The sequence below is a fragment of the Hibiscus syriacus genome, unplaced genomic scaffold (assembly GCF_006381635.1).
Source record: "Hibiscus syriacus cultivar Baekdansim isolate YM2019G1 unplaced genomic scaffold, ASM638163v2 tig00116997_pilon, whole genome shotgun sequence".
NCBI classification, from domain to species: Eukaryota; Viridiplantae; Streptophyta; class Magnoliopsida; order Malvales; family Malvaceae; genus Hibiscus; species Hibiscus syriacus.
In genome coordinates, this window is record NW_024063513.1 from 5941466 (window position 1) to 5964347 (window position 22882).

The 22882-nt window shown below is 35.7% G+C and overlaps 2 protein-coding genes and 1 pseudogene across 2 annotated transcripts; 1 reads left to right on the forward strand and 2 right to left on the reverse strand.

Moving 5' to 3' along the window:
- Nucleotides 1–271: 271 nt before the first annotated feature.
- Nucleotides 272–846, forward strand: LOC120194017 (peamaclein-like). The gene is made up of 2 exons (XM_039196419.1): nucleotides 272–350; nucleotides 472–846. The coding sequence occupies exons 1-2, from the start codon at nucleotides 275–277 to the stop codon at nucleotides 654–656; spliced, it is 261 nt and encodes an 86-aa protein (XP_039052350.1). The 5' UTR covers nucleotides 272–274; the 3' UTR covers nucleotides 657–846.
- A 227-nt stretch (nucleotides 847–1073) lies between these two features.
- On the reverse strand, nucleotides 1074–7301 carry LOC120193965 (protein ASPARTIC PROTEASE IN GUARD CELL 1-like). The gene is made up of 12 exons (XM_039196375.1): nucleotides 6919–7301; nucleotides 6703–6823; nucleotides 5945–6372; nucleotides 5690–5846; nucleotides 4634–4716; nucleotides 4451–4547; nucleotides 4211–4280; nucleotides 3464–3670; nucleotides 2988–3112; nucleotides 2403–2504; nucleotides 2202–2299; nucleotides 1074–1404 (listed from the first exon to the last, which is right to left on the reverse strand). The coding sequence occupies exons 1-12, from the start codon at nucleotides 7167–7169 to the stop codon at nucleotides 1227–1229; spliced, it is 1917 nt and encodes a 638-aa protein (XP_039052306.1). The 5' UTR covers nucleotides 7170–7301; the 3' UTR covers nucleotides 1074–1226.
- A 1211-nt stretch (nucleotides 7302–8512) lies between these two features.
- LOC120194509 lies at nucleotides 8513–15266 on the reverse strand (annotated as a pseudogene).
- Nucleotides 15267–22882: the final 7616 nt, after the last annotated feature.

Sequence of the window (22882 nt, forward strand, 5' to 3'; positions counted from 1 at the left end):
AAAGCCATAATTTCATGCAATATGGATGGCACTTGACGTTGCTCAACAGCATAATTTTGTTATGGCAGAGTCAGTGTAGCTAAAGCCATAAACCAATACGGGTCACGCCAATCAAGCTCAAAACAATCTTCTTACTTTTTACCTACCTGTGTTAGCTTCTCGCTATATAAACAAGCCCCTCCTCCATTGCAAACTCCACTCTATTACTTCGTTTTAATTTCTTGGGTCTATCTCCCACTCCAAGGCAAATCCTGTTTGAAAAAAAGAAGAAGAAATGAAGCTCTCCTTGGTGACATTCCTTCTTGTTTCTCTTGTTCTCAGCTCCTTTTTCTTTGAGGAGTCAATGGCAGGTACACGAAAATAAAGCTAATATGCAAAAGAAGTAACAAACAAACAAATAAACATGTCGATTTATATATTTTATTTGTAATGGACGATAGTTGTCAGTGACTGTGGTTTTATGTAAGGCAGGTTACTGTTTCTACAAGTGTAAGGCAAGGTGCTCCAAGGCAGAGTTTAAAGAGAGGTGCATGAAATTCTGTACAATTTGCTGTGAGAAATGCAGTTGTGTTCCATCTGTGGATATTGAGAACAAGCATGAATGCTACTGCTACGGGGACATGAAGGACTACAAGGGATTGCCCATGTGTCCTTAAGCCCCGTGTTTGCTTTGCCTTTCTTTCCCATTTCTCATGGCAATGTTGTGGAAGGTGTATATTTGCTTGTGGGACTGAACGTCTTAAAGAGTTGTGGACGAGGACCCATTAAATGTTTTCTATTAAGCTAATATCATCAAGGTTTCCAATGAATAAATAGTGTTTTGAGTGGTTTGTGGATAAGTTACCTCATTTGATGAATTATCTAATACGATCATTATTGATAATCGCGCTCGCTTGTTTGTAGCTAACGATGATTTAGAAGCTCAACAGCTTCAATCATGCGTTACTTGATCTCGGGATTCAAAGAGATTTGTTCCACTTAATGACATGAGAGCTAAAAATATGATCATCGTTTCAAGCTATATATTTGCACTCACTGGTTTCTTTTTCTAACAATAAAAAAAGGGTCGATAGAAAAATTTTACAACATGGGGATTGGGTAGTTCTGGCTTGGATGCATCATCGTCGTCATTTTTTATAACTTCAAAAGCATGTAGTGCGTGCATGATAGTAATGTAGTATTACAAGATAACCATGAAAGCAAACAACTTCGCACCGTTAAACATTTTAAGATTTAACAGGATTAAGGTCTTGTTCTGGTATAGAAGCACCAACAGCAACAGGCTCATAAGCTGCTTGTTGGTGGTGCTGATGGACCAACCATATGCAAATAACTGATAAAATGAGAATCAGAGTTGTTACAGATCCAAGTAACGTTGCAAGAAAGTGATGTTGCCACCATGACCTGCAAAGCTCCGGTAAGAACCACTGTAATTTCTGAAGCTAAATCAACACAACAAAACAGGAAAAGAAACAATATATACACGATTCTTGAGACCCTATAAAAAAATTGCACAGTGCACATGGTCATGTCATGTGCACCGACACACGCACACACAAAAAAGGGTGCCACCCATGTACCACACATTACTTGAGTTCAGGTTAAGTAGCTTCATTATAAAAAAAAAATTAGTCCAAAAGCAGGAACCTTGACTACAGAAAAAAAAAAACCCAAAACTTGTAGACAGGTAATAGATACCACTGCCAGTATAAAGGTCTAAACCAAGGGGCCCTTGTGGCATCGTCTGTCCCTCCCAACCCTCCTAATCACATACATCTTCGGATGAAAAAAAATGCTAATCTGATGATAGCCCATCTCCACCAGCACCATCCCACAATTGCTTTAACATAACTAATCAAGTTCAACCTTTTAACAACTTTAACATAATTACTGGTAAGCATGTGACAGTCAAAATGCATCAAAAGTAGACTGTTTGGCCTTTAAATCCTAGAAAAGGTCACTACTAACAGAAAATATCATGGATTTTCCTCCAGATCCTTCAGGGGAGCTTAGAATTCTGTATCTTATCTCAAGTACAGATATTACTAATTATTTAACTTGAAATGAGCAGACTAGACTTTGGGTTCCTTCATGGTCCAAAATGCTCCAAATATTTATTTGTTGGAATAATAGTAGAAAACCAAACCCACACTAGTAGCATAAAAGGAATAATAGATGAGTAAATGAAAAAGGAAACATACAACTCCCTTTGAGGTTCAGCATTCCATTCAACCAACTTATAATCTCCAAATTTCTCTGGTAACTGCATTCTGTGACCCCTTAACCTCATAATGATGCTCTGCACATAAAAAGGAAAACAAGCTTTAGGTCAATGCTGGGGTAAATAGATGTAGAATTTTAAGTTGCATATGCAAACAATAGAATCAAAGTAGCTGTAATACCAGTGCGGTGGTATTAGAAATATAATTAGCATTTGCAACAGGAAAAATTCCCCATCTAACAATGAAGTCTTTCCCGTGGGAGGTGACATTCAGCAGTCGAACCTGAAAAATTAAACCAATTGCATAATTACAGTTGAACCGGCAAAATCAAATAAACATAAGGAGATACTAGTTACTGATGGATGTATCTAAGTTTTTAAACGACTATGGGAAGTCATGTTTGAAGCTAAATAGTGGCAACTATATATGCCCATGCCAAGTAGCCACAAAAGAGATTAAGAAAACCACACATAATCATAGGGCAAGCAAGATTAATTTAAATACTACTGAGGTCCAATAGATCACCTGATAGGTGGACACCACTAGTTAAATCTGCATGCTACATGTTTTAACAAAGCCATCAAATTCTACCAGTGATTCCAAACATAATTGAAATCTGATTCAGATAAAATTGCACCAATAATGACGTAAGGTAGTTCTTCCCAAAAAATGGAACCAATAAAAATGTATTTCAACAGAATCTAACACTGCCTCAAATCTAATCACCTTTTAAAACTCTGTTTAGTCAAGGTAATTCAGCTTTACCTGTGAATCATCAACTTCCAGTTCCTCAGAAATTAATTTTCCAAGCTCCTTGAGGTTGTGCTTCAGGTTGGAATCGGCGGTGCTAATTGACACACCAAATGTTATAAATCCAATATGATATGGACCTGACTACCATGTTTGGGGAGAAATTCATCAGAGAAAATGTACAGTTTACAAGAAATAAGCAACTTGTGGTCCAAAAAGTAAAAGTATGAAGCAAGCACCAACCGCGTTATGCTTGCGGAAAATGATCGTTATGTAGTAACAATATATCAAAAAGCATGTGAAATGAAATTAGGCCATCTTAACTATAATAAGCCTTCATAAGAAAAGAATTTAACTACTAATCCATATGTAAGGAAGAATAGTTACTTAAATTGTCATCATGATACATCAATTCATGAAACAAATGTGGGGGAAGAAACCAATCAACATGTGCAAAACATATCAATGAAGCAAGTATTAAAGCCACGCACCTGAAAGAATATTCCATGTCGATGCACTTCGGGATAGTACAGGAGGAATTTCCATGTTAGTATCATTGCTTTGTGAGACTAAAAGAGCCGGTTCCGGTGCAACAGAGAACTGCAATCTCCTCCATAGTTCAGAACAATTAGTTTTTAAAAAACCTATCCTGTCATTAGCCCGATCATAAGTGACAAGGGTGTTCTGGACGACAATTCCTGCCTCAGACAAACAAAAGTTGAAGAGATTATGACTACAGTTACCCAAACAAACAAAATATATCAAGTTGGAATGGTGCATACAGGCCGAGGAGCCCAGGTTAGCCTATGTATACTATAAGAATTTTAGGCTCTGTTTGGTTTCAGGAAACAGAGACCATTTTCCTTTAATCTTAGAAATATGTGAAAATTAGAAAATTTCACTAAATATGTTTTGCAAAAATTGAAAGCGTAAAAAACAAGGGTCTTTAAACTTATTGAAATGACTCGGGTTCAAATCCATGTAGACAAACATATATATTATTTTTTCCAGCAATTTTTAAATATTAAATCGCTGACCCTGGTTTGAATCTATATAAATGAATGGAATTTCTTTATTTTATTTATCATGTTCCTATTATCAGAAAATAGGTAACCAAACCTATTTTCATATTTTCATTGTTTAAAAAAATTCATATTTCTATTTACCAAACATGCTTTTCAATTTTTTTTGGGGGGGGGGGGGCGGCGGCGGAGGGTTTCACAAATGATGCAACATACCTCCTAAAAGAGTTGTTGGTTCTGAATTTGGGAAAATTCCCAAGCAATATGCACCACTAGCCTTTGTATGCTACAAAGCATGCCAATAAGAGACAGACAAAGGAGATGCATATCAGATAAGAGTTTGTACTTTGAAAAAACTAGCACAGAAAATAGTTTGAACTTAAATTAGCTTTTCCACTAACCAAGGACTCGTGTTTATCGTTAAGCATGCAAAGTTAGGGGGGAAAGATCAATTACCTTGAACAGGTAGTTTTCTGGAGACAGCAATAACTTCTTTCCATTCTTAAACACCATCTCAACCTCTGGGAAAATTTTTGATAGTTGTGAAACATCACTGTATCACATTCCGACAATAACCATTAAGATTGAGTTCAAGACAATGACAGCATATCACATAAAATGAAAAGTTATCAGCAACACCTTCCGGCACCAGAAAAACAGATATCATGATAATTAGGATCAGGACCAGGGATCCTTTCGAGAAAATGAATTGCACTAAGGATCTGCATTTAAACAACCAAGTATGAAATAACTGTGAAGACAATTAGATGATGATATTTATGTTAATAAAGAATGAAAACAGTTGAAGACGATTATCGAATAACTGACAGAGTAGTTCGAGCAATGAATTGAACAACACCAAAATGGTATTGTCTAATGAAAGAGACTAATCATGGTTGCAGCCACAGTAACCCTCAATGCTGGTTGCAGCCACAATTTTCAAGATTGAGGCACAGACCATGTAATGGTTCAATGAATATTATATCCTAAATGCATAGACTGCATAAATCAACCTAAAATAGTCATAGAACATGCTAATTCATGATAAATGCAAAATGCAGTTAGTCCATTAATATTTTATTGGCACTTTATTTTTCCTTGACAAAGTAACATTACTATTTTTCCAGTTATTACGAAAATGCATTGCCTGTATGCCAAAAAGAAAAATAATAACCATCTAGAATATTTGAACAACAAAAAAGAAAAAACCATGCAAAATAGACGTGCTTCAAAGTTCAAATCTCTGAAGAAAAAATGTCCTATAACTGAGAAGTTCCAGAAACTGAATGATTATATCAGACTGTATTTAAGAAGCAGCATCTCAAAGTGCTAAGAAAGAAACAAAGAAGTTACAAAAGGAATAACTTTAAATGGCATTGCAACCCAGATATACTAATATGCATCTGTACTCAGCTTCCTCCACAGTTGCCTTGTTATATACATTCCTAAATTTCCAACTACTCTTCAATGTAGCAGACATTAGAACAAATGGCAAAATGAATATCATTTATCTACTAGGGCAAGTGAAAATGCAATCAAAGCACAAGATCTTCAATCACACAACCAAGATCAAAAACTCTTTCTAAGCTTCAATTAACATAGTAAATCATAATCATAGAATAGAAATTAGAGAGTGAGAACTTGACTTGTGATCAAACTAAAAAGAACATGAAACTCAAAGCAGTCAGATCTTACAGCATTCCTAAATGCAGAAAAGGCGTCTCGGCGAAAGTAAGCATATGTTGTTCCACTGTCCAAGACTGTTCCATGCTTACCATCAAAGACCCCAGCCGGTAAATTCAATTGCTTTCCAGCAACATGAATTTCCTTAAGCTCAATGTTGTAGTAAGGGCTGTTGACATTAAAAAATTATAGTGAATGTGTAACAAGAATTATATGCATTTTTACATAAATGCATCCGACAAATATGATCCTGTAAGAAAGAAATACCTGCGGAAAGGGTCTGAATGGGAGAAAACCATGTCAGGAGGAGGAGAGATTTCTCCGAGAACCATTGCACCCCCACCAACATCCATCCCTCCATAACACAAAGAAAAGGAATCACCAATAACACCCTTATCTACAAGTTGATCAACGACACTAAGTCGCCCACGACCCAAACCCATTATACCATCAGCTCGTTGGCTGTAAAGGTCCCCTGTTTCCATATTTTCACAACCAAAGATAGCAGGCTGAGGCGCAAGTTCACTGTCATTCCCAAAAGAAACAAGATCCTCCCCAAGCACCCCACTGCTGGAACTCATTTCAGCATACCGTCTATCATAAGTGCATTGTTTTTTCTCATCATCACAGTTACAACTTGGATTGCATTTTACAGGTTGATAAGTGCTAGACATATCTGGTTGGAACCTCGGACCCTGGATTCTAACAAGAGATTAAAATTCCAACAAAATTACCGCCAATTCCCTTAATTTCTAACTAGTAGATCTAGAAAATAAGAAATTAGACCGAGATTCTAAATTTACTTGCCTAGCACGACTCATTTCTCATCATAATGAATTAGTGATAGAACTTTAAGAATAATACTCAAAATCACCCGTTTAAACTTCTTTAAAAATCTACTATGCTAATGACTCAGATTTTCGATTTGATTAAAGCTAAAAAAATGAATCAATTTTAAAATTGATTAATTACAATTATCAACCGGGTAAGCCAAACTGCACGAACTTCATACGACGGAAATTAACCTGATGGTCGCCGCAATGTGAACAACTAAAGCAAGGAACATAAGTTACTGTACTTCCGGTGTCCACGATAAGAGCGAATTCCTGAGGAGGCGATCCTATCCATAGCCGAGTCGTATGGTAACTGCAAATTAGAAAAGAAAGAAAAATAAATTTCTTCAGTATTAAAAAAAAATACAAAAGTGGAAAAAAATAAACTCTATTTAACAGTAGAGAGACCCGTTGGATAGGAGATCGTCGTAGAGTCTCGTGCGAGCATTTGTAGTGGAACGGGGGAGCTTTGATTGCTGCAGATGACGGCGGAGATTGTCCACGTGTCTATGCAGGGAATGGTTACGTGATGATAGACGTAGCGGAAGGACCATCGGCGGCCGTTGATTATTTCTGGCATCGACGATGGAGATATGGAAACCGGTAACGTAACAGACGATCAAAAAGAAATAAGTTAGGAAAAACCAGGTTCGAGGCATGGCGCGTCACTTCGGCTCCAAATTACGGTCAACGACGACAGACCATTGCAGACAGAAAAAACGATCCGCTAAAGCACTGAACACTAGTCTTAAAAAAATGAGACGCGAAAATAACCGAAGATTTTTTTTATATAATTTAGCCGGCATAGTCTGCCATTCATGGGAAGCCACGTTGAAGAAGCTTTAATCAAAGTAGATGACGACAGACCATTGCAGACAGAAAAACGATCCGCTAAAGCACTGAACACTAGTCTTTAAAAAAATGAGACGCGAAAATAACCGAAGATTTTTTTTTATAATTTAGCCGGCATAGTCTGCCATTCATGGGAAGCCACGTTGAAGAAGCTTTAATCAAAGTAGATGACTACAGACCATTGCAGACAGAAAAACGATCCGCTAAAGCACTGAACACTAGTCTTTAAAAAATGAGACGCGAAAATAACCGCAGATTTTTTTATATAATTTAGCCGGCATAGTCTGCCATTCATGGGAAGCCACGTTGAAGAAGCTTTAATCAAAGTAGATGACGACAGACCATTGCAGACAGAAAAACGATCCGCTAATTTACTGAACACCAGTCTTTAAAAAATGAGAAGCGAAAATAACCGAAGATTTTTTTTATATAATTTAGCCGGCATAGTCTGCCATTCATGGGAAGCCACGTTGAAGAAGCTTTAATCAAAGTATATGACGAATCAAACGGCCGGCAGTTATCATGGGGGAAAATAAATTGAATCACGATTGACCATGCTAAGAAACGTGCCCAAAGGTCTTTAATGGCGGAGGAGCCTCGTTTTAAGAACGAAAGCTTTATTATCTTTCTTGTCAATGATTTATATATCAGTTTTCCCGCACCAAAAACCAGCAAAGCCCCATTCATACCGTTAAAACAAACATCACAATAAACACTTATAAATCATTTCGTGTTGTGTAAAATTGATGTTGCCTACTAGAGAATCAGGCAGAACCGCAGAAGTTGTTTCCGGTTGCGGACTCTATATGAAGTATGACTGCATGAATTCCACAACCCGGAGGTGCTTTGAATAACAAATACTAATAGAATCCTTGAAAGCTGAATGAAAGAATTTACTCTCATAACCACACGGGCCAAACCTTTCATAGTGCTTAAGCCAACCGTATCCAGGTGCAATAGATTAATGAAGTAGCTCAAGACATTTATATGTTGTTGTACAATGCATAAATAGCTTTGCAAGTGCATGAAATGAAACTGAAGATGGATGCACTAGAGTGACTTTGGACACCGACAAAGCTGATTGAATAATATAGTCCCCTAAAAGGATCCACGAGAACATAAAATTGAGACAGACATGAGAAGTTGATATCTAATATTGGGAGAGGAAGCTAATCATATGTGGGTGTGGTACATTTGGCGAGCAAGGGGTGAGCCTTGGGGATGGTCAGCCCATTCCCTTCACTCATGTCAACCATCTCCTCACCAATTCTCTCCCACTCAAAGCACTGAATCAGAGATCCCAAAGTGAAAGGAAACAAACCCATAGCCAAGCTCTCTCCTGGACTCGTCCTCCTACCTGTCCCAAATGGCAACATCTTGAACCCATTCTTTACCATCTCTGGTCTTATGAACCTCTCGGGATTAAACTCAGAGGGTTGTTCCCAACATCCAGGATCATTCTGAATGGCCCACGTATTAGCCAACAGCATTGTGCCTCGCGGGATACAGAAACCTCCCACGCTGCATTCCTCAGATGACTCGTGCGGTATTAGAAGTGGGGTAACGAGACACATCCTTAGTGTTTCCTTTATGATGCCGTGGAGGTACGGGAGTTTGCCTATATCTGATTCCTCCATCACCCTCTTTGATCCTATCTCCTTGTCTATTTCTTCCCTAGCTTAGGAAAGGGTTTTTGGATTGTTCAACAAAAGTGATAGTGCCCACTCCATGGTCCCAGCTGATAACAATATATGTACACAAAAGATAAGTGGAACATAGAGTATAGTAGAGATGAACATTGATTTTACAAGAGAGAATAGCTTACTTGCATCATTCCTTTGATGATATCATCTGTTTAATATTCAGAATCAGTTTCTTTCAAAGACAATAGAACATCAACCATCGTTTTGCTGCTCTGTTCAGAATACGAATGACTTGTTATTTTTCGGCGCTCATCAATCAAGTTTTGCATGAAATCGTCCCTCTTCTTTTGTAATATTGCCAGCTTCTTGTCAATTTTATTCAATCCAGCTCATTTCAAAACAAGTACAAAATCTCCAATATTTGTGGCTCCACTCAACTCAAGGGTCTCTGTCATCACTATTTCTTTGAACTTTCTTTCTTCCTCCAGTTCTTCCGCTCCTTCACCATAGTATCTCTTCCCAGCCATCATCCTCATCATAACATTGAGAGTTAATTCAAAAAACATTGATTTCATCTCCACAATCAGAAACTCACCACCCTTTGATATCCTGTAAAGCATGAGAATCAAGGATCAGACTTCATCCATTTGTATCGCAAGATACTTTTGAACACGATCAGATGACAAGAGTTCGAGAGTGGCCAGACGCCTCAAGTTTCTCCGGTGATCGCCATATGGGGCCCAGGGAATGTTGAAAGTCAAGCATGCAAGCACATGCAATTTCGGTGGAGGTGCACTTTCGGTGCAAGTGGCAACAAAAATGTTGATTTTTGGGCAATGGTAAAAATTGCAATTAGTCACTAGACATTAGGGTATTTACAATATTAGTCATTAAGCTTCAACTATAAATACACTAACTCATTTAGCTTTAAAATCATCCCAAATCATTCTAGCTTTCTCCCAATACTAGAGAATTTAAAGAGTTTTCTTGGGAGTTGTTTTCTCATTTTTTTATCAAGAGAGAATTGTCATTGTTTTCTCCTTCATAGATCGAGAGAAGTTGTAATTCTTATTTTCTCATAGTGAAATTATTCTACCTTTGCTCGTGGTTTTTATTCTATATTATTTAGGGGTTTTCCATATAAAATTTGTGTCTTCTTTATCTTTATTTTTTATTTTCTCAAATTATTATTTTCGATTTTGCTCTATCTGGTAGTTGTATTCCACAATAATTGGTATCAAGAGCCAGATTAGAGTGTTTAATATCTACTTATTGTCTTTGTGATTGCCACCAAAAGGTGGATCCTCCAATATAAGAAAGTAAGAAGGTATTACCCATTCTTTGAAAGTTTCAGAGAACTATTCACGATAGTGAAATAGTGGGAGCTATCCGTAAAAGAAGCTATAACAACGAAATTTGATATTGAAAAATTCAATGAGAGAAATTTCTCATTGTGGAAATTGAAGATGAAGGTCGTCCTGAGGAAAGACGGTTGTCTAGGAGCTATCAGTGAAAGGCCTGTAGATTTCACAGATGACAACAAATAGATCGAAATGGACGGGAATACTGTGAAAAACTTTCATCTAGCATTAGCAGATGAAATATTGTCAAGCATCGAGGAGAAGAATACAGCTAAGGAGATATGAGATCATCTCATCAAATTGTAAGAGGTCACATCGTTGCACAATAAAATTTTCCTTAAGGGGAAAATTGTACACTCTCCGTATGTCAGAATCTACTTCAGTGACAGAGCACTTAAACACGTTGAACACTTTATTTTCTCAGCTTACATCCTTAAGATGTACAATAGGAGAACAAGAACGTGATGACATTCTACTTCAAAGTCTACCTGATTCGTATGATCAACTCATCATTAACTTGACAAACAGTAATGTCACCAGTCTAGTCTTCGATGACGTTGCAGCTGCTGTTCTACAAGAAGAACATCGGTGCAAGAACAAAGAAGACATATAAGTAAATCTACAACAAGCAGAAGCGTTGACAACGATGAGAGGGAGATCAACAGAACGTGTCTAAAGCAACAGTCACAAACATGGTAGATCAAAGTCGAGAAGCAAGAAGAATTTAAAGTGCTGCAACTGTGGAAAGAACGATCACTTGAAGAAAGATTATTGGAGTCTAAATAAAAACTCCAATCCACAAGCCAATACTGCAAACACTTCAAATTAGGGAGATGCTCTATGTTGTGAAGCATCAACCACCGTGGAAGGTAGAAAAAGATTTGTATATATATGGCTCATTGATTCAAGAGTAACATATCACATGACCTCAAGAAGAGAATGATTTCATCATTATGAACCTGTCTCAGGAGGATCTGTGTATAGTTGTAATGATCATGCCTTAGAGATCATTGGTATGGGAACCATCAAATTGAAGATGTATGATTAAACAATTAAAGTTGTTCGAGATGTGCGGAACGTGAAAAGCCCGAAGAAAAATTTATTATCCTACGGATTGTTGGATAATAATGCAAGCAAGATTGAAACACGAAAAAGAATCATGAAGGTGTTCCGTGGAGCGCTTGTGGTGATGAAAGGCGAAAAGATAACAACAAACTTGCACATGCTGAAGGGAGAGACCTTGCTAGAAGAAGAATCTTCTATTTCCTCATGTAGTTCAGATTCTGTAATGTTATGGCATCAGAAACTTGGACACATGTCAGAACAATGAATGAAAGTCCTTGTAGAGCAAAAGTTACTTCCAGGCTTAACAAAGGTATCACTTACTTTGTGTGAGCATTGCATAACAAGTAAGCAGCACCAGTTGAAATTCAACACGTCAAATTCTAGAGGCAAAAGTGTACTAGAATTGGTTCATTCTGACGTATGGCAAGCACCAGTTACATCCCTAGGCGGAGCAAAATATTTTGTCTCATTTATTGATGACTACTCCAGGAGATGTTGGGTGTACCTATTAAAAAGAAATCAGATGTATTTTACACTTTCAAAAACTTCAAAGTGTGGGTGGAACTTGATTCTGGAAATAAGATCAAGTGTTTCAGAACGGATAATGAAGGAGAATACACAAGCGAAGAATTTGATTACTTTTGTAGGAAAGAAGGCATCAGAAGACAATTCACAATGGCGAACACTCCTCAATAAAATGGAGTAACAGAGCGAATGAACAGAACCTTGTTTGAAAGAACAAGAGCAATGTTGAGGGCTCCAGTCCTAGAAAAATCATTTTGGGCAGAAGCAATCAATACCGCCTGTTATTTGGTGAATCGAGCTCCATCAACTGCAATAGAGCTAAAGACACCAATGGAGATGTGGACTGGTAAACCAGCTGATTATTCAAACCTCCATATATTTGGAAGTATTATGTACGTGATGTACAACTCCCAAGAAATTTCAAAGCTGGATCCAAAATCCAGGAAATGTAAATTCTTAGGTATGCTGATGTTGTAAAGAGGCATCGCTTGTGGGATCTCACTACCCGCAAATTGATCATCAGTAGGGATGTTATCTTTGTAGAAGATAAACTACAAAGAAAAGAAGACGATGATAACTCTGAAAAGTCAGAGACTACATAGATACATGTGGAAAAGGAGTTTGAATAAGGAGATTCTTCTAAAGCATAACCAGCACATGATGAACAAGAACCAGAGAGTTCTGAAGCTCCAACAACTCGTCAATCAGATCGTGTGAGAAGACGTCCCAATTGACACTCATATTATTTTATAGAATGTAATATTGCATATTGTCTTTTAACAGAGGACGGTGAGCCATCAACATACCAGGAGGCAATAAACATCTCAGATGCTTCACTGTGGATGATGGCGATGCAGGAAGAAATTGAATCCCTTCATAAAATAATACATGTGACCTTGTGCCACTACCACAAGGAAGGAAACCAATTGGTAACAAATGGGTCTTCAAAATCATGCGAAATGGTGATGATCAAGTGGAGAGGTATCGTGCAAGACTGGTGGTCAAAGGATATTCTCAAAAAGAAGGCATTGATTTCAATGAAATCTTTTCTCCTGTGGTTCGACTAACAATAGTTCAAGTAGTCTTGGCAATGTGTACTACACTGAACATACATCTAGAGCAGCTAGATGTTAAAACATCTTTTCTTTATGGAAATCTTGAAGAAGAGATTTATATGCTCCAGCTTGTAGGTTTTGAAGAAGACGAAAAGAAGAACTTGGTTTGCAGGTTGAACAATTCTATGTATAGTCTAAAGCATGCGCCAAGGTGTTGGTATAAGAGATTTGATTCATTCATTATGTGCCTTAGATACAACAGACTTAATGCAGACCCTTGTGTTTATTTCAAGAGGTTTGGTGATAACGATTTTGTTATATTGTTGTTGTATGTGGATGACATGTTGGTTGCAAGACCCAACAAAGATAATATTGAAGAATTGAAGGCACAACTGGCTAGGGAATCTGAAATGAAGGGCTTAGGATCAAAAAACAAGATTCTAGGGATGCAAATTCACCGAGACAGAAGTAATAGGAAGATTTGACTTTCACAAAAGAATTACTTAAAGAAAATCTTGTCACGATTCAACATGCAAGATTGTAAGCCAATTTCTCTTCCTATTAACTTCAAATTATCATCCAGTATGAGTGTTAGCAATAAACAAGAGAGGATGGAGATGTCTCGAGTACTGTATGCATCGACAGTGAGAAGTTTAATGTTCACTATGATATGCACAAGACTAGACATTGCACAAGCAGTGAGAGTTGTTAGTTGGTACATGGCGAATCCAGACAAAGAGCATTGGAATACAATAAAGAGGATCCTGAGATACATTAAAGGGACCTCAAATATTGCATTATGTTACGTAGGATCAAACTTACTTATCAATGGGTATGTCGATTCTGACTATGCAGAGATTTGGATAAAAACAAATCTATTATAGGATATGTGTTCAAAGTTGCTGGTGGAGCTGTAAGCTGGGTTTCAAAATTGCAGTCATTTGTGGATTCATCCACAACAGAGACATAATATGTAGCAGTTACACAAGCCAGTAAAGAAACAATTGGGTTGAATATGCTATTAGAGGAGCTTGGGTACAATTAAGAGTATGTCTCTCTGTTTTGTGACAATCAAAGCCCCTTGCATCTAGCAAGGAATCCAACATTTCATTCAAGGACAAAGAACATACGAGTTCAATACCATTTCATTCGTGAAAAGGTGGAAGAATGGACAGTAGATATGCAAAAGATCCATACCAAAGACAACATAGTAGATTTCATGTCGAAGGCGATCAATGCCGATAAATTTACTTGGTGTCGATCCTCTTGTGGCCTGTCAGAGACGTAAGCAACATGAAGGTACAAGGTAGAAAGAATGATGTGAAGATATGATTGTTCCAATCAAATCTTAAAGTGAGAGATTGTTGAAAGTGAATCATGCAAGCACATGCAATTTCAGTGGAGGTGCACTTTCGGTGCAAGTGGCAACAAAAATGTTGATTTTTGGGCAATGGTAAAAATTACAATTAATTCCTGGACTTTAGGGTATTTACAATATTAGTCATTAAGCTTAAACTATAAATACCCTAACTCATTTAGTTTCAAAACTATCACAAATCATTCTAGCTTTCTCCCAATACTAGAGAATTTAGAGATTTTTCTTGAGAGTTATTTTCTCTTTTTTTTATCAAGAGACAATTGTCATTGTTTTCTCCTTGGTAGATCGAGAGAAGTTGTAATTCCTATTTTCTCATAGTGAAATTCTTCTGCCTTTGCCCTTGGTTTTTACCCTATATTATTTAGGGTTTTCTCACGTAAAATTTGTGTCTTCTTTATCTTCATTTTTTATTTTCTCAAATTATCATTTGCAATTTTGCTATATCCGGTAGCCGTATTCTGCAACAGAAAATAATATAATCGTAACCAAGGTGTTTACCAGCGAGCAGGCGGGGGCGGTTCGCGAATACGACATCATTTTTGGTGAAACATTCTTCTGCGGCCGACGAAGAAGACACGACAAGGACAGGGCGAGACCCGAACTGAAAGAAGAGAATATGATAGTGTTGCTTGGAAAGCTTAGCAAGGGTGCGATGGAGTGGCTTTTAAATGAGATGAAGATGGCCTATGATGGGAAGGGAAAGAGCAGGGCTTGGTGGGAGTCGTTTGTTATCGAGCAACTGTTTGATAAGAAAGTAGAGGAAGACGAAGAAGACAACAACGTAGTAGAACATGGAGGCTTCCATGAGAGGAAGAAAGGAGATTAAACTTTTGATATCAATTTCTGAACATGATGGAATTATTTATGGTATAGGAGAATGGAAGAATGCTAGTAGGCAACTGGTGACGCAAATCAATGATGAAAGGCGATAATACAAAGTCTTCTGGGTAAGATTTAATGATAAAACATATCTAGCGGAGGCGTGTGAAGCAAATGCGCCAAACAACAAAGATCTACTCATAATCATTTGCCCTTCTTTTTATGTGTGGAACGTTTATTTGATAAATTCGTCGAGAACAAGCTAAATCCTACCAAGAATACGGTATTCGCTTTGAAACTTTTAGCTGCCTATTAGGCTGCCAGCTTGTTACTCTGGTCCTGAATCAGTGATTCCTAAAAGTGGACCAGTAGGTTTAGCCTTGCCAAACAATTGGGTAGCTTGATTGAATTGTGTAACTAAATGGCTTAATTAGAAAATAATTGGCCCAACCATACCCTTTTTTCTAAATAAGTGCCCAAACTTTTTTTCTCTATTCATTCAGATGCCTACCGTTATAAATATTATCACTTTAGGTGTCTCGGCTGAACGCTTGTTAAATTATATTGTTAAAAAACATTTGTCACGTTCTGGTAATTTTAAAAAATTTATTTAAAAATTAAAAACTATTATATTTAAAAAACTCAAAAAATTCAAAAAATTCGTCGAGAGGAACTCAAAACTTGGAAAACTTAATTACAATCCCTAAATCACATCGACGACAGCCATTTGTCGTCGATAAACTTTCACCCTATCTCACCTCTACCCGACGATCGATAATCCCATGAAAAGCCATCAGAAAAGGAGCCAATCGACAATAAGGATGACGACTTTGACAAAGAAGATAGCAAGGATGACATTGGTGGTCGTGGCCAACAAGGACGACATCAACGGCTTAGGGATTTGGGTTTTTTTTTGTAATTTAAGTAGAATTAGGGTTATTTTTTAAAAAAAATTAATAAAATAAAATAAAATTCTCAAAATTACTAGAATATGACACGTATCACTTAACAAAGTTTTTTAACAGAAATTACGGCTGGAGCACCAAAAGTGATGATGTTTGTAACGTTAGGCACTTAGATAAATCGAAAAAAGTTTTGGTACATATTTAAGAAAAGCGATATAGTTTGACACTTATTTTCTAATTAAGCCTAACTAAATAAATAAATCGCACTTTGTCGGGTGCTATTAGCATCAGGGCCGATGATTCCCTCAGCATAAAAACACAAAACGACCCTCAGTTTGTTGCAGTCTACGGGAAACACTCCGCTGCAGCCTGCACTCCACAATGATAGTGCCATCATGATTTAAAATCCCATTTCATTCCCAACTCTCAAGCACAGAAATCAACATTGAGTTACAAAGGGACGAGACCTTACGATTCTCACGTGTTTGAACTATGACATACCGAGTGTTATGAAACGGAGGTTTGAGCCGCGATGATCATACTTTTGCATATTGATGACCTTGTATCCTTATTTTTGCTATAGATGTTCATAAAATTGCTTTTATAGGGTACCCATGCAATCCGGTTAGGCTTAATATAAAAATAAGAATTTAAATTATTCTCAAGATTGATTTTTTTATGTCTAAAGATTTTTTTATTAAAAATAAAGTTTAATATTTTTTTCGTTACACTTTTAATTGTTTACCTTAAAAACCGTTAAGTGGCACGTTAAGTTCAAATTTTAAGAAAAATATTTTTAAAAAATATTTTTAAAAAATATTTTATTTCTTTAAATAATAAATATGACTCGTGTCACTTAACGTCGTTTTTAACGGTAGACATCTAAAAGTGTAACAGAGAAAACAATTGACATATATTTTTAACAATAAATTCTTTAGATACCAAAACTCAATTTTTGATATAATTTAGACACTTATTTTTGTATTAAGTCATCCATACAAAATTTGTATCATCCTTAATCCGTAAACGTACTCAATTACGAATTAAAGATGGCACATCATCTTCTTAAACATTTGCTAACCGAAATCAGATCAGATTAAACCTTTTTTAAATTTGTTCCTTAATTCCCTTTTTCATGAAATTAGTAAATCGTCTAACTTAAAATTTGATATTTTGATCTTAAAATCAAATCCGATGTTAGGCAGTCATATAGCAGTTCAACAATGAACCATATTAGAACTTAAACTGCCTACATAAAAATCTATTTCGATACGAATACTTTTCATGCAAATTATATATATATATATAATGCAACCGACTTATAAACTAATTTATCAGAGCAATTAACCACATAAATTTAATATACATTCCAACTAGCTTAATCAAAAGTGTTAAATACCGTACTAATACTGGAACAAGTGCAATCCTCAAAAAGTGATGTCCATTATGCTGCTTAATCCACTAATTGATATTTTTCTGTACCTGCGCATGAAATATTCATACGCTAAGTAATAACTTAGTGATGCATTATTAAAAATAAATCATTCAAATTAGCATAAACTGAATAAATAAATATTTCTTACGGAAAATGTCTTATATAAAGATATAAGAACACAATAATATATTGAATAATTCATTTCTTTCATCATAAACCTAAAAATATCATTTTAGAAATCTTATATACATATTCACAGATAAAATCATTCAAAGAAATATTCACTTTCAATGAATCAGTCATTCATGTATATTTCAGAATATTTAACAGATAACCTAATGTACATAATTGATAATACTAGGTACACGAGTCAAAATTAGTGTGTGCACATGATACAGTCGTAACTGCCAAAACTGAACGTAGTCGTAACGCTAAAACAAAACGCACCTGTAACACCCCCAACCCGTATCCGACCCGGATACGAGTCCGAAGTGTCACATTGACTTTTCAAACCTTGACTCTTAAGAAAAATCCCGGGAAATTTAAAACTTTATTTAAAACAAAATACAGACTTTATCAGAGTGCTTGTACTTAATGACTTATTACATGCCAACACTTTATACATAACCAAATACATACTTTGTCAAATATTTCTGATCTGATCTTTTGGTAAGGAAAACTGACCTGTCTTGCTCCGCATCACTCTTTACCCTTCTCGAAACCTACGTGTGAAACAATCACACGCTAAGCCGAAGACTTAGTGAGGCATAACAACTTATAATGCACTTTAAAACATATATCGATACATGCATGTTCTGTTCTATCATGTTATAGCAATTCCATGCATTTTTCATATCGTATAAAATTATATCAGATTAATTGTAGTAAATACATACATACACATAATTCATCATTAACAGTTTATCATATAATCACATACTTTTTCAATCAAACACTATACACACACAACATCATATCATTTCTATAGCATTTATCATACCACTAACTTATATTTGTTCATATCTCTGGATTAGCCCATGTACGTATGTGAGAACTATCGATATGTGAGTCTATAGAGGTTGTGCACTAATGCTGTCACCACAGCTCGTATAATTGCACCGAAGTGCCGCGTAGAATTGCACCGTAGTGCCATATAATAATGTCCATAAGGACCACATAGAATTCCTTAAGAATCATATACATATGCTAGGGATCATATATGTGTCTCACCAGACTTCACACATGTTCCAAAGAATATATATATATGTCCCGAAGGACCGCGTAGACCCTCGACTCTTGGCATGCCAACTATACCCCTAGCTCTCATGACACATAACATGGGCGTTATCATTTATTTCATTTCAATATTCACATAAACGTGTAATTCACTTTCACATATCACGTATCACATAGCTTCTTTTCATATTATCACATAGTCACGTAGTTCACTTACACGTAGATCATTTCTATATAATTCACATGTCACATATGTCATGTTTTCATATAATTTCTATCATTTCTCACCCAATCACCTTTATTCATGTAAACATACTTATCATATCTTGTTCACATAAGATCATATACTTCATATAATATATCGAAACACCTAGAACACTTTCATGTAGCTTATAGTCATAGGTCTTATCTCATAACATATACTTTTTTTCACATATATATTTCATATCATTTCTTATACCCTCACATAATTCATTTAACATACATAACATATTATGTAACATTATAATAGAAATACCTATAAGTCATATCACTTAGAGCACATATATACTTATAGTCACATTGCTTATATCTTAATCTTATGCCTTCTCTTAGACATATATATATATTCACATGTTCAGGTAATCCACCATTTCATCACATAATTATGTATTCATATAACTCATTTCATTTCATATCCATCTATATAAATATATATTCTCAAGATTTATCCTAATATAAATCATATAGCACTCTTATAATTCATATTCATATTCATCTAGGGCAGACTTATAAACACATCTCACTTCTATTATTTCTTTATATATATATATATATATATAATCTAATTTGTTTACTTAATTCAATTTCATATAACTCATATAATCTTCTCATATAACTTCATAAATTTCTATCATACAACTCATGTGTTATAGTTTTATTTAAACATATGAATCTTTCCCATCTAGCTTATCTTATATGTTCATCTTATCATTTATGTTCAAATCTCCTAGTTAGTGTACTATTCTCACTTCATCCTATAGATCAATATTATCCAGCTTATTTCACTTATCATATAATAATAATTATATTTTACTATGATCACATAGTTTATATCTCATATAATTCATAACCTTTCTTATGTAATTACTTATACTTTCTCACTTAACACATAAAAGAACAGATCAATCCATATAATCAAGCATACATACATGCATATTCAATTCATGCCTTTAATCATGCATTCATGTGTAACACTTCAGGAAATAGACTCATCGCAAGTCTTATTCCCATCGCACATCATATACTATTGAATATGCACTCACCTGGGCCTCGTTGTTTGAATCAATCCTAATCCTTAGTTTGTTCCGGAACAAGCTTTCATTCTATATCTACATAATAATACATTAATACTTATCAGTATACTGATTGATATATTCGAAACTATCACTCCTTAGTCTCAAAGAAAAGCCAATTTCATCTTTTAATGAAGGTATGCATCGATGCACTACACCATGCATCGATGCATAAATCATATTCGATGTTTGTATTTAATGGGGATGCATCGATGCACTCCTTATGCATCGATGCATAAATCCTATTCGATGTTTTCTATTTAAATTCATGCATCGATGCACTGCATGTGCATCGATGCACCTTAAACAATTTCTGGTATTTATCATCGATGCATCGGTGCACAATGAATGTGCATCGATGCACATTGCCCAGAACTGACATTTTAGCACGTAAATCATCAACTCTTCCCTTAATTCTTCTATTTTAAGCCCCTATTTTGACATTAAACTCAACTACTATAACTTGAACCAACTTATATCCATGCAAATCATCTTTAACCTCAAAATCCTATCTTCTTTATGAGATTCAAGAATCATACCAAATTTTCTATATGTTCTAAATCCAATTCTATCACTCCAAATCTCTTAATTTAACCATTGACAAGTCAAATTCATCCTTAGAATTTCAAAAACCTTTCTATATCAAAAGTTCATTTCTAATCTTTTAATAGAAATTCCTTTCTCATTCTCTCTTCTTGATGTTTTAAGCTTATATAAGCTTTCCTTAAGCTTATATAATACTCCAAGAATCAAAATCAACTTATAAATCCAAGAATTAAACAGCTTAAATTAAACTCACCTTTAAATAAGGCTTACGGGGAGAAGAAAAAGCTGGAGAAGAAGACTCTGGATAATTATCTCATATCCCACGTGTTTTATAACCCTTAAAAGAAAGATAAAAATCTTTCTGGTCAAATGACCAATTTACCCTTTATTTCCTAATAATTACTGAATAACCTTCATCATATTTCCAATAAATCATTGCACTATTCAATTATCCTACTTTAATCACCAATTTCTGAAACTTTATAATTTGGTCACTAACCCGGTATTGAGGATGTTACAGCACCCTTAGTACCATAATGCAAAAATAGTGCAAGATAGATGTACATGAAGGTACCATAATGCACTCATAGTACAAAAATACTGAATCACTCAATCTCATGGTATGACAATCGTACCACTAACTCTCAATGCACATACAAAGGGTTTTGTAATCAAAACCAATATAAATTTTAATTCACAAATATCCATAACATAATTCAGAGCGATTGGGCAGTTATACCCGAATCATTCTTAAACCATTTCAAAAAATATTATAAAATAAACACATTATAATAAAATCATATTCGATTCATTTCAAAACATTAAAATAATTAAGAATGCACTCACCTTAATGCATCGCTAACTAACCCTTACTTCGATATCCTTACTCAATTACTTTTTCCTTAACCTTGGATTCGCTTCAGTCACGCTTGCGTTGAGTATTTAAACAATATAAAATTTACAACACACAAACATTTCAAAGCACATGTTAGTAATATAATAACATAAGCAAAATGTAGTAGCTTAAATTGTAAAAATTTAGTCTATGCTTGTTCGATATTAAACATAACTACTCACTTAAATAATCTAAATATCACACTCTAAGTCCTTCAATATTTAAATTTCTCCAATTCTTCCAAACTTGCATAATTGTCGAATAAAACCCATAATTTTTCTTATTCATAATTTAATCCTAAAACTTTAGGAAACTTGAAACTTGATCCAAATCACCTTTAAACTTAATATTAGCATTCTAATATAAATTTTCAGAATTTTATTTCACATAACACCCATCAACTTTACATAATTTCCAATCCACATCCAAAATTTCTAAACTTTCAATTTGGGTCTCCAAAATTACCCAACTTACACATTGATGAAGACTTCTTAGTTCAAAATGCAGCTTTAGAAAAATAGGGATTGGAATTGGCCTCTTCTTCACCACTTATTACAGCCTGCTGCTCTCCCTCATTTCCATAGCTGGCTTGCAGTTCACCAAGTTCCATCAAAACAGGAATTTTTCCGTCAAAATTGCCTGTAAAGAGATAGCAAAGGATCGTTGGAATCAAAGCCACCCAAATGGTCCTTAATATGGAAGCTTGCTGTCCCGGGATGAATACAATGCTTTATTTGACTCGCTATTCATAACAAGCTATTAACAAACGATATGAGATACAATCGGGGTCTATCCCATGACCCCTCCTGTCCGATGTGTGGATTCCTTTTGAAACGGCGCTTCATATCCTTCGCGATTGCTCGGTCACTTCTAAATTCTGGGCATCCTTCCTCCATCAACTGCATGGTCATGCAAATGATCTTTTGCTTTGCGATTGGATCACCTACAATATAAATCAAAACCAGGTCAGCCCCCTTCATGACACCCCCTGGAATATCCTCTTTGCTTCAGCTATTTGGAAAATATGGAAGCGTCGTAATTCTTTTATTTTCTGTCATGACTCCATCTCAAATTACCTCCTTCTCAAAATGTGCACTACCGAGGCAAGTTGTTTCCACTTTAACACCAAGCCGATTCTGTCGAAAAGGACTGCAAGAATGGAGCTCATACAATGGCAACGTTGGATTGGCCTGAACACCGATGGTGCTGTCTCTCCTTTCAGCAACTTTGGCGCAGCTGGTGGTATTTTCCGAGACCACAACGGAAGCTTCATCCAGGGATAGAACAGGCAACTTAGACTCACATTTGTTCTTCAGGATGAAC

Bases quoted from the DNA above. Each gene is read 5' to 3' on its own strand.
- LOC120193965 (XM_039196375.1), bottom strand. From the start codon at position 7,169: ATGCCTCGAACCTGGTTTTTCCTAACTTATTTCTTTTTGATCGTCTGT. The intron at 5,847-5,944 runs GTATTTCTTTCT...TAATGTCAACAG, and splicing joins CATTCAGACCCTTTCCGCAG to CCCTTACTACAACATTGAGC. The intron at 2,300-2,402 runs GTATTACAGCTA...TTTTATGTGCAG, and splicing joins TTTCTAATACCACCGCACTG to AGCATCATTATGAGGTTAAG.
- LOC120194017 (XM_039196419.1), top strand. From the start codon at position 275: ATGAAGCTCTCCTTGGTGACATTCCTTCTTGTTTCTCTTGTTCTCAGC. The intron at 351-471 runs GTACACGAAAAT...TATGTAAGGCAG, and splicing joins CTTTGAGGAGTCAATGGCAG to GTTACTGTTTCTACAAGTGT.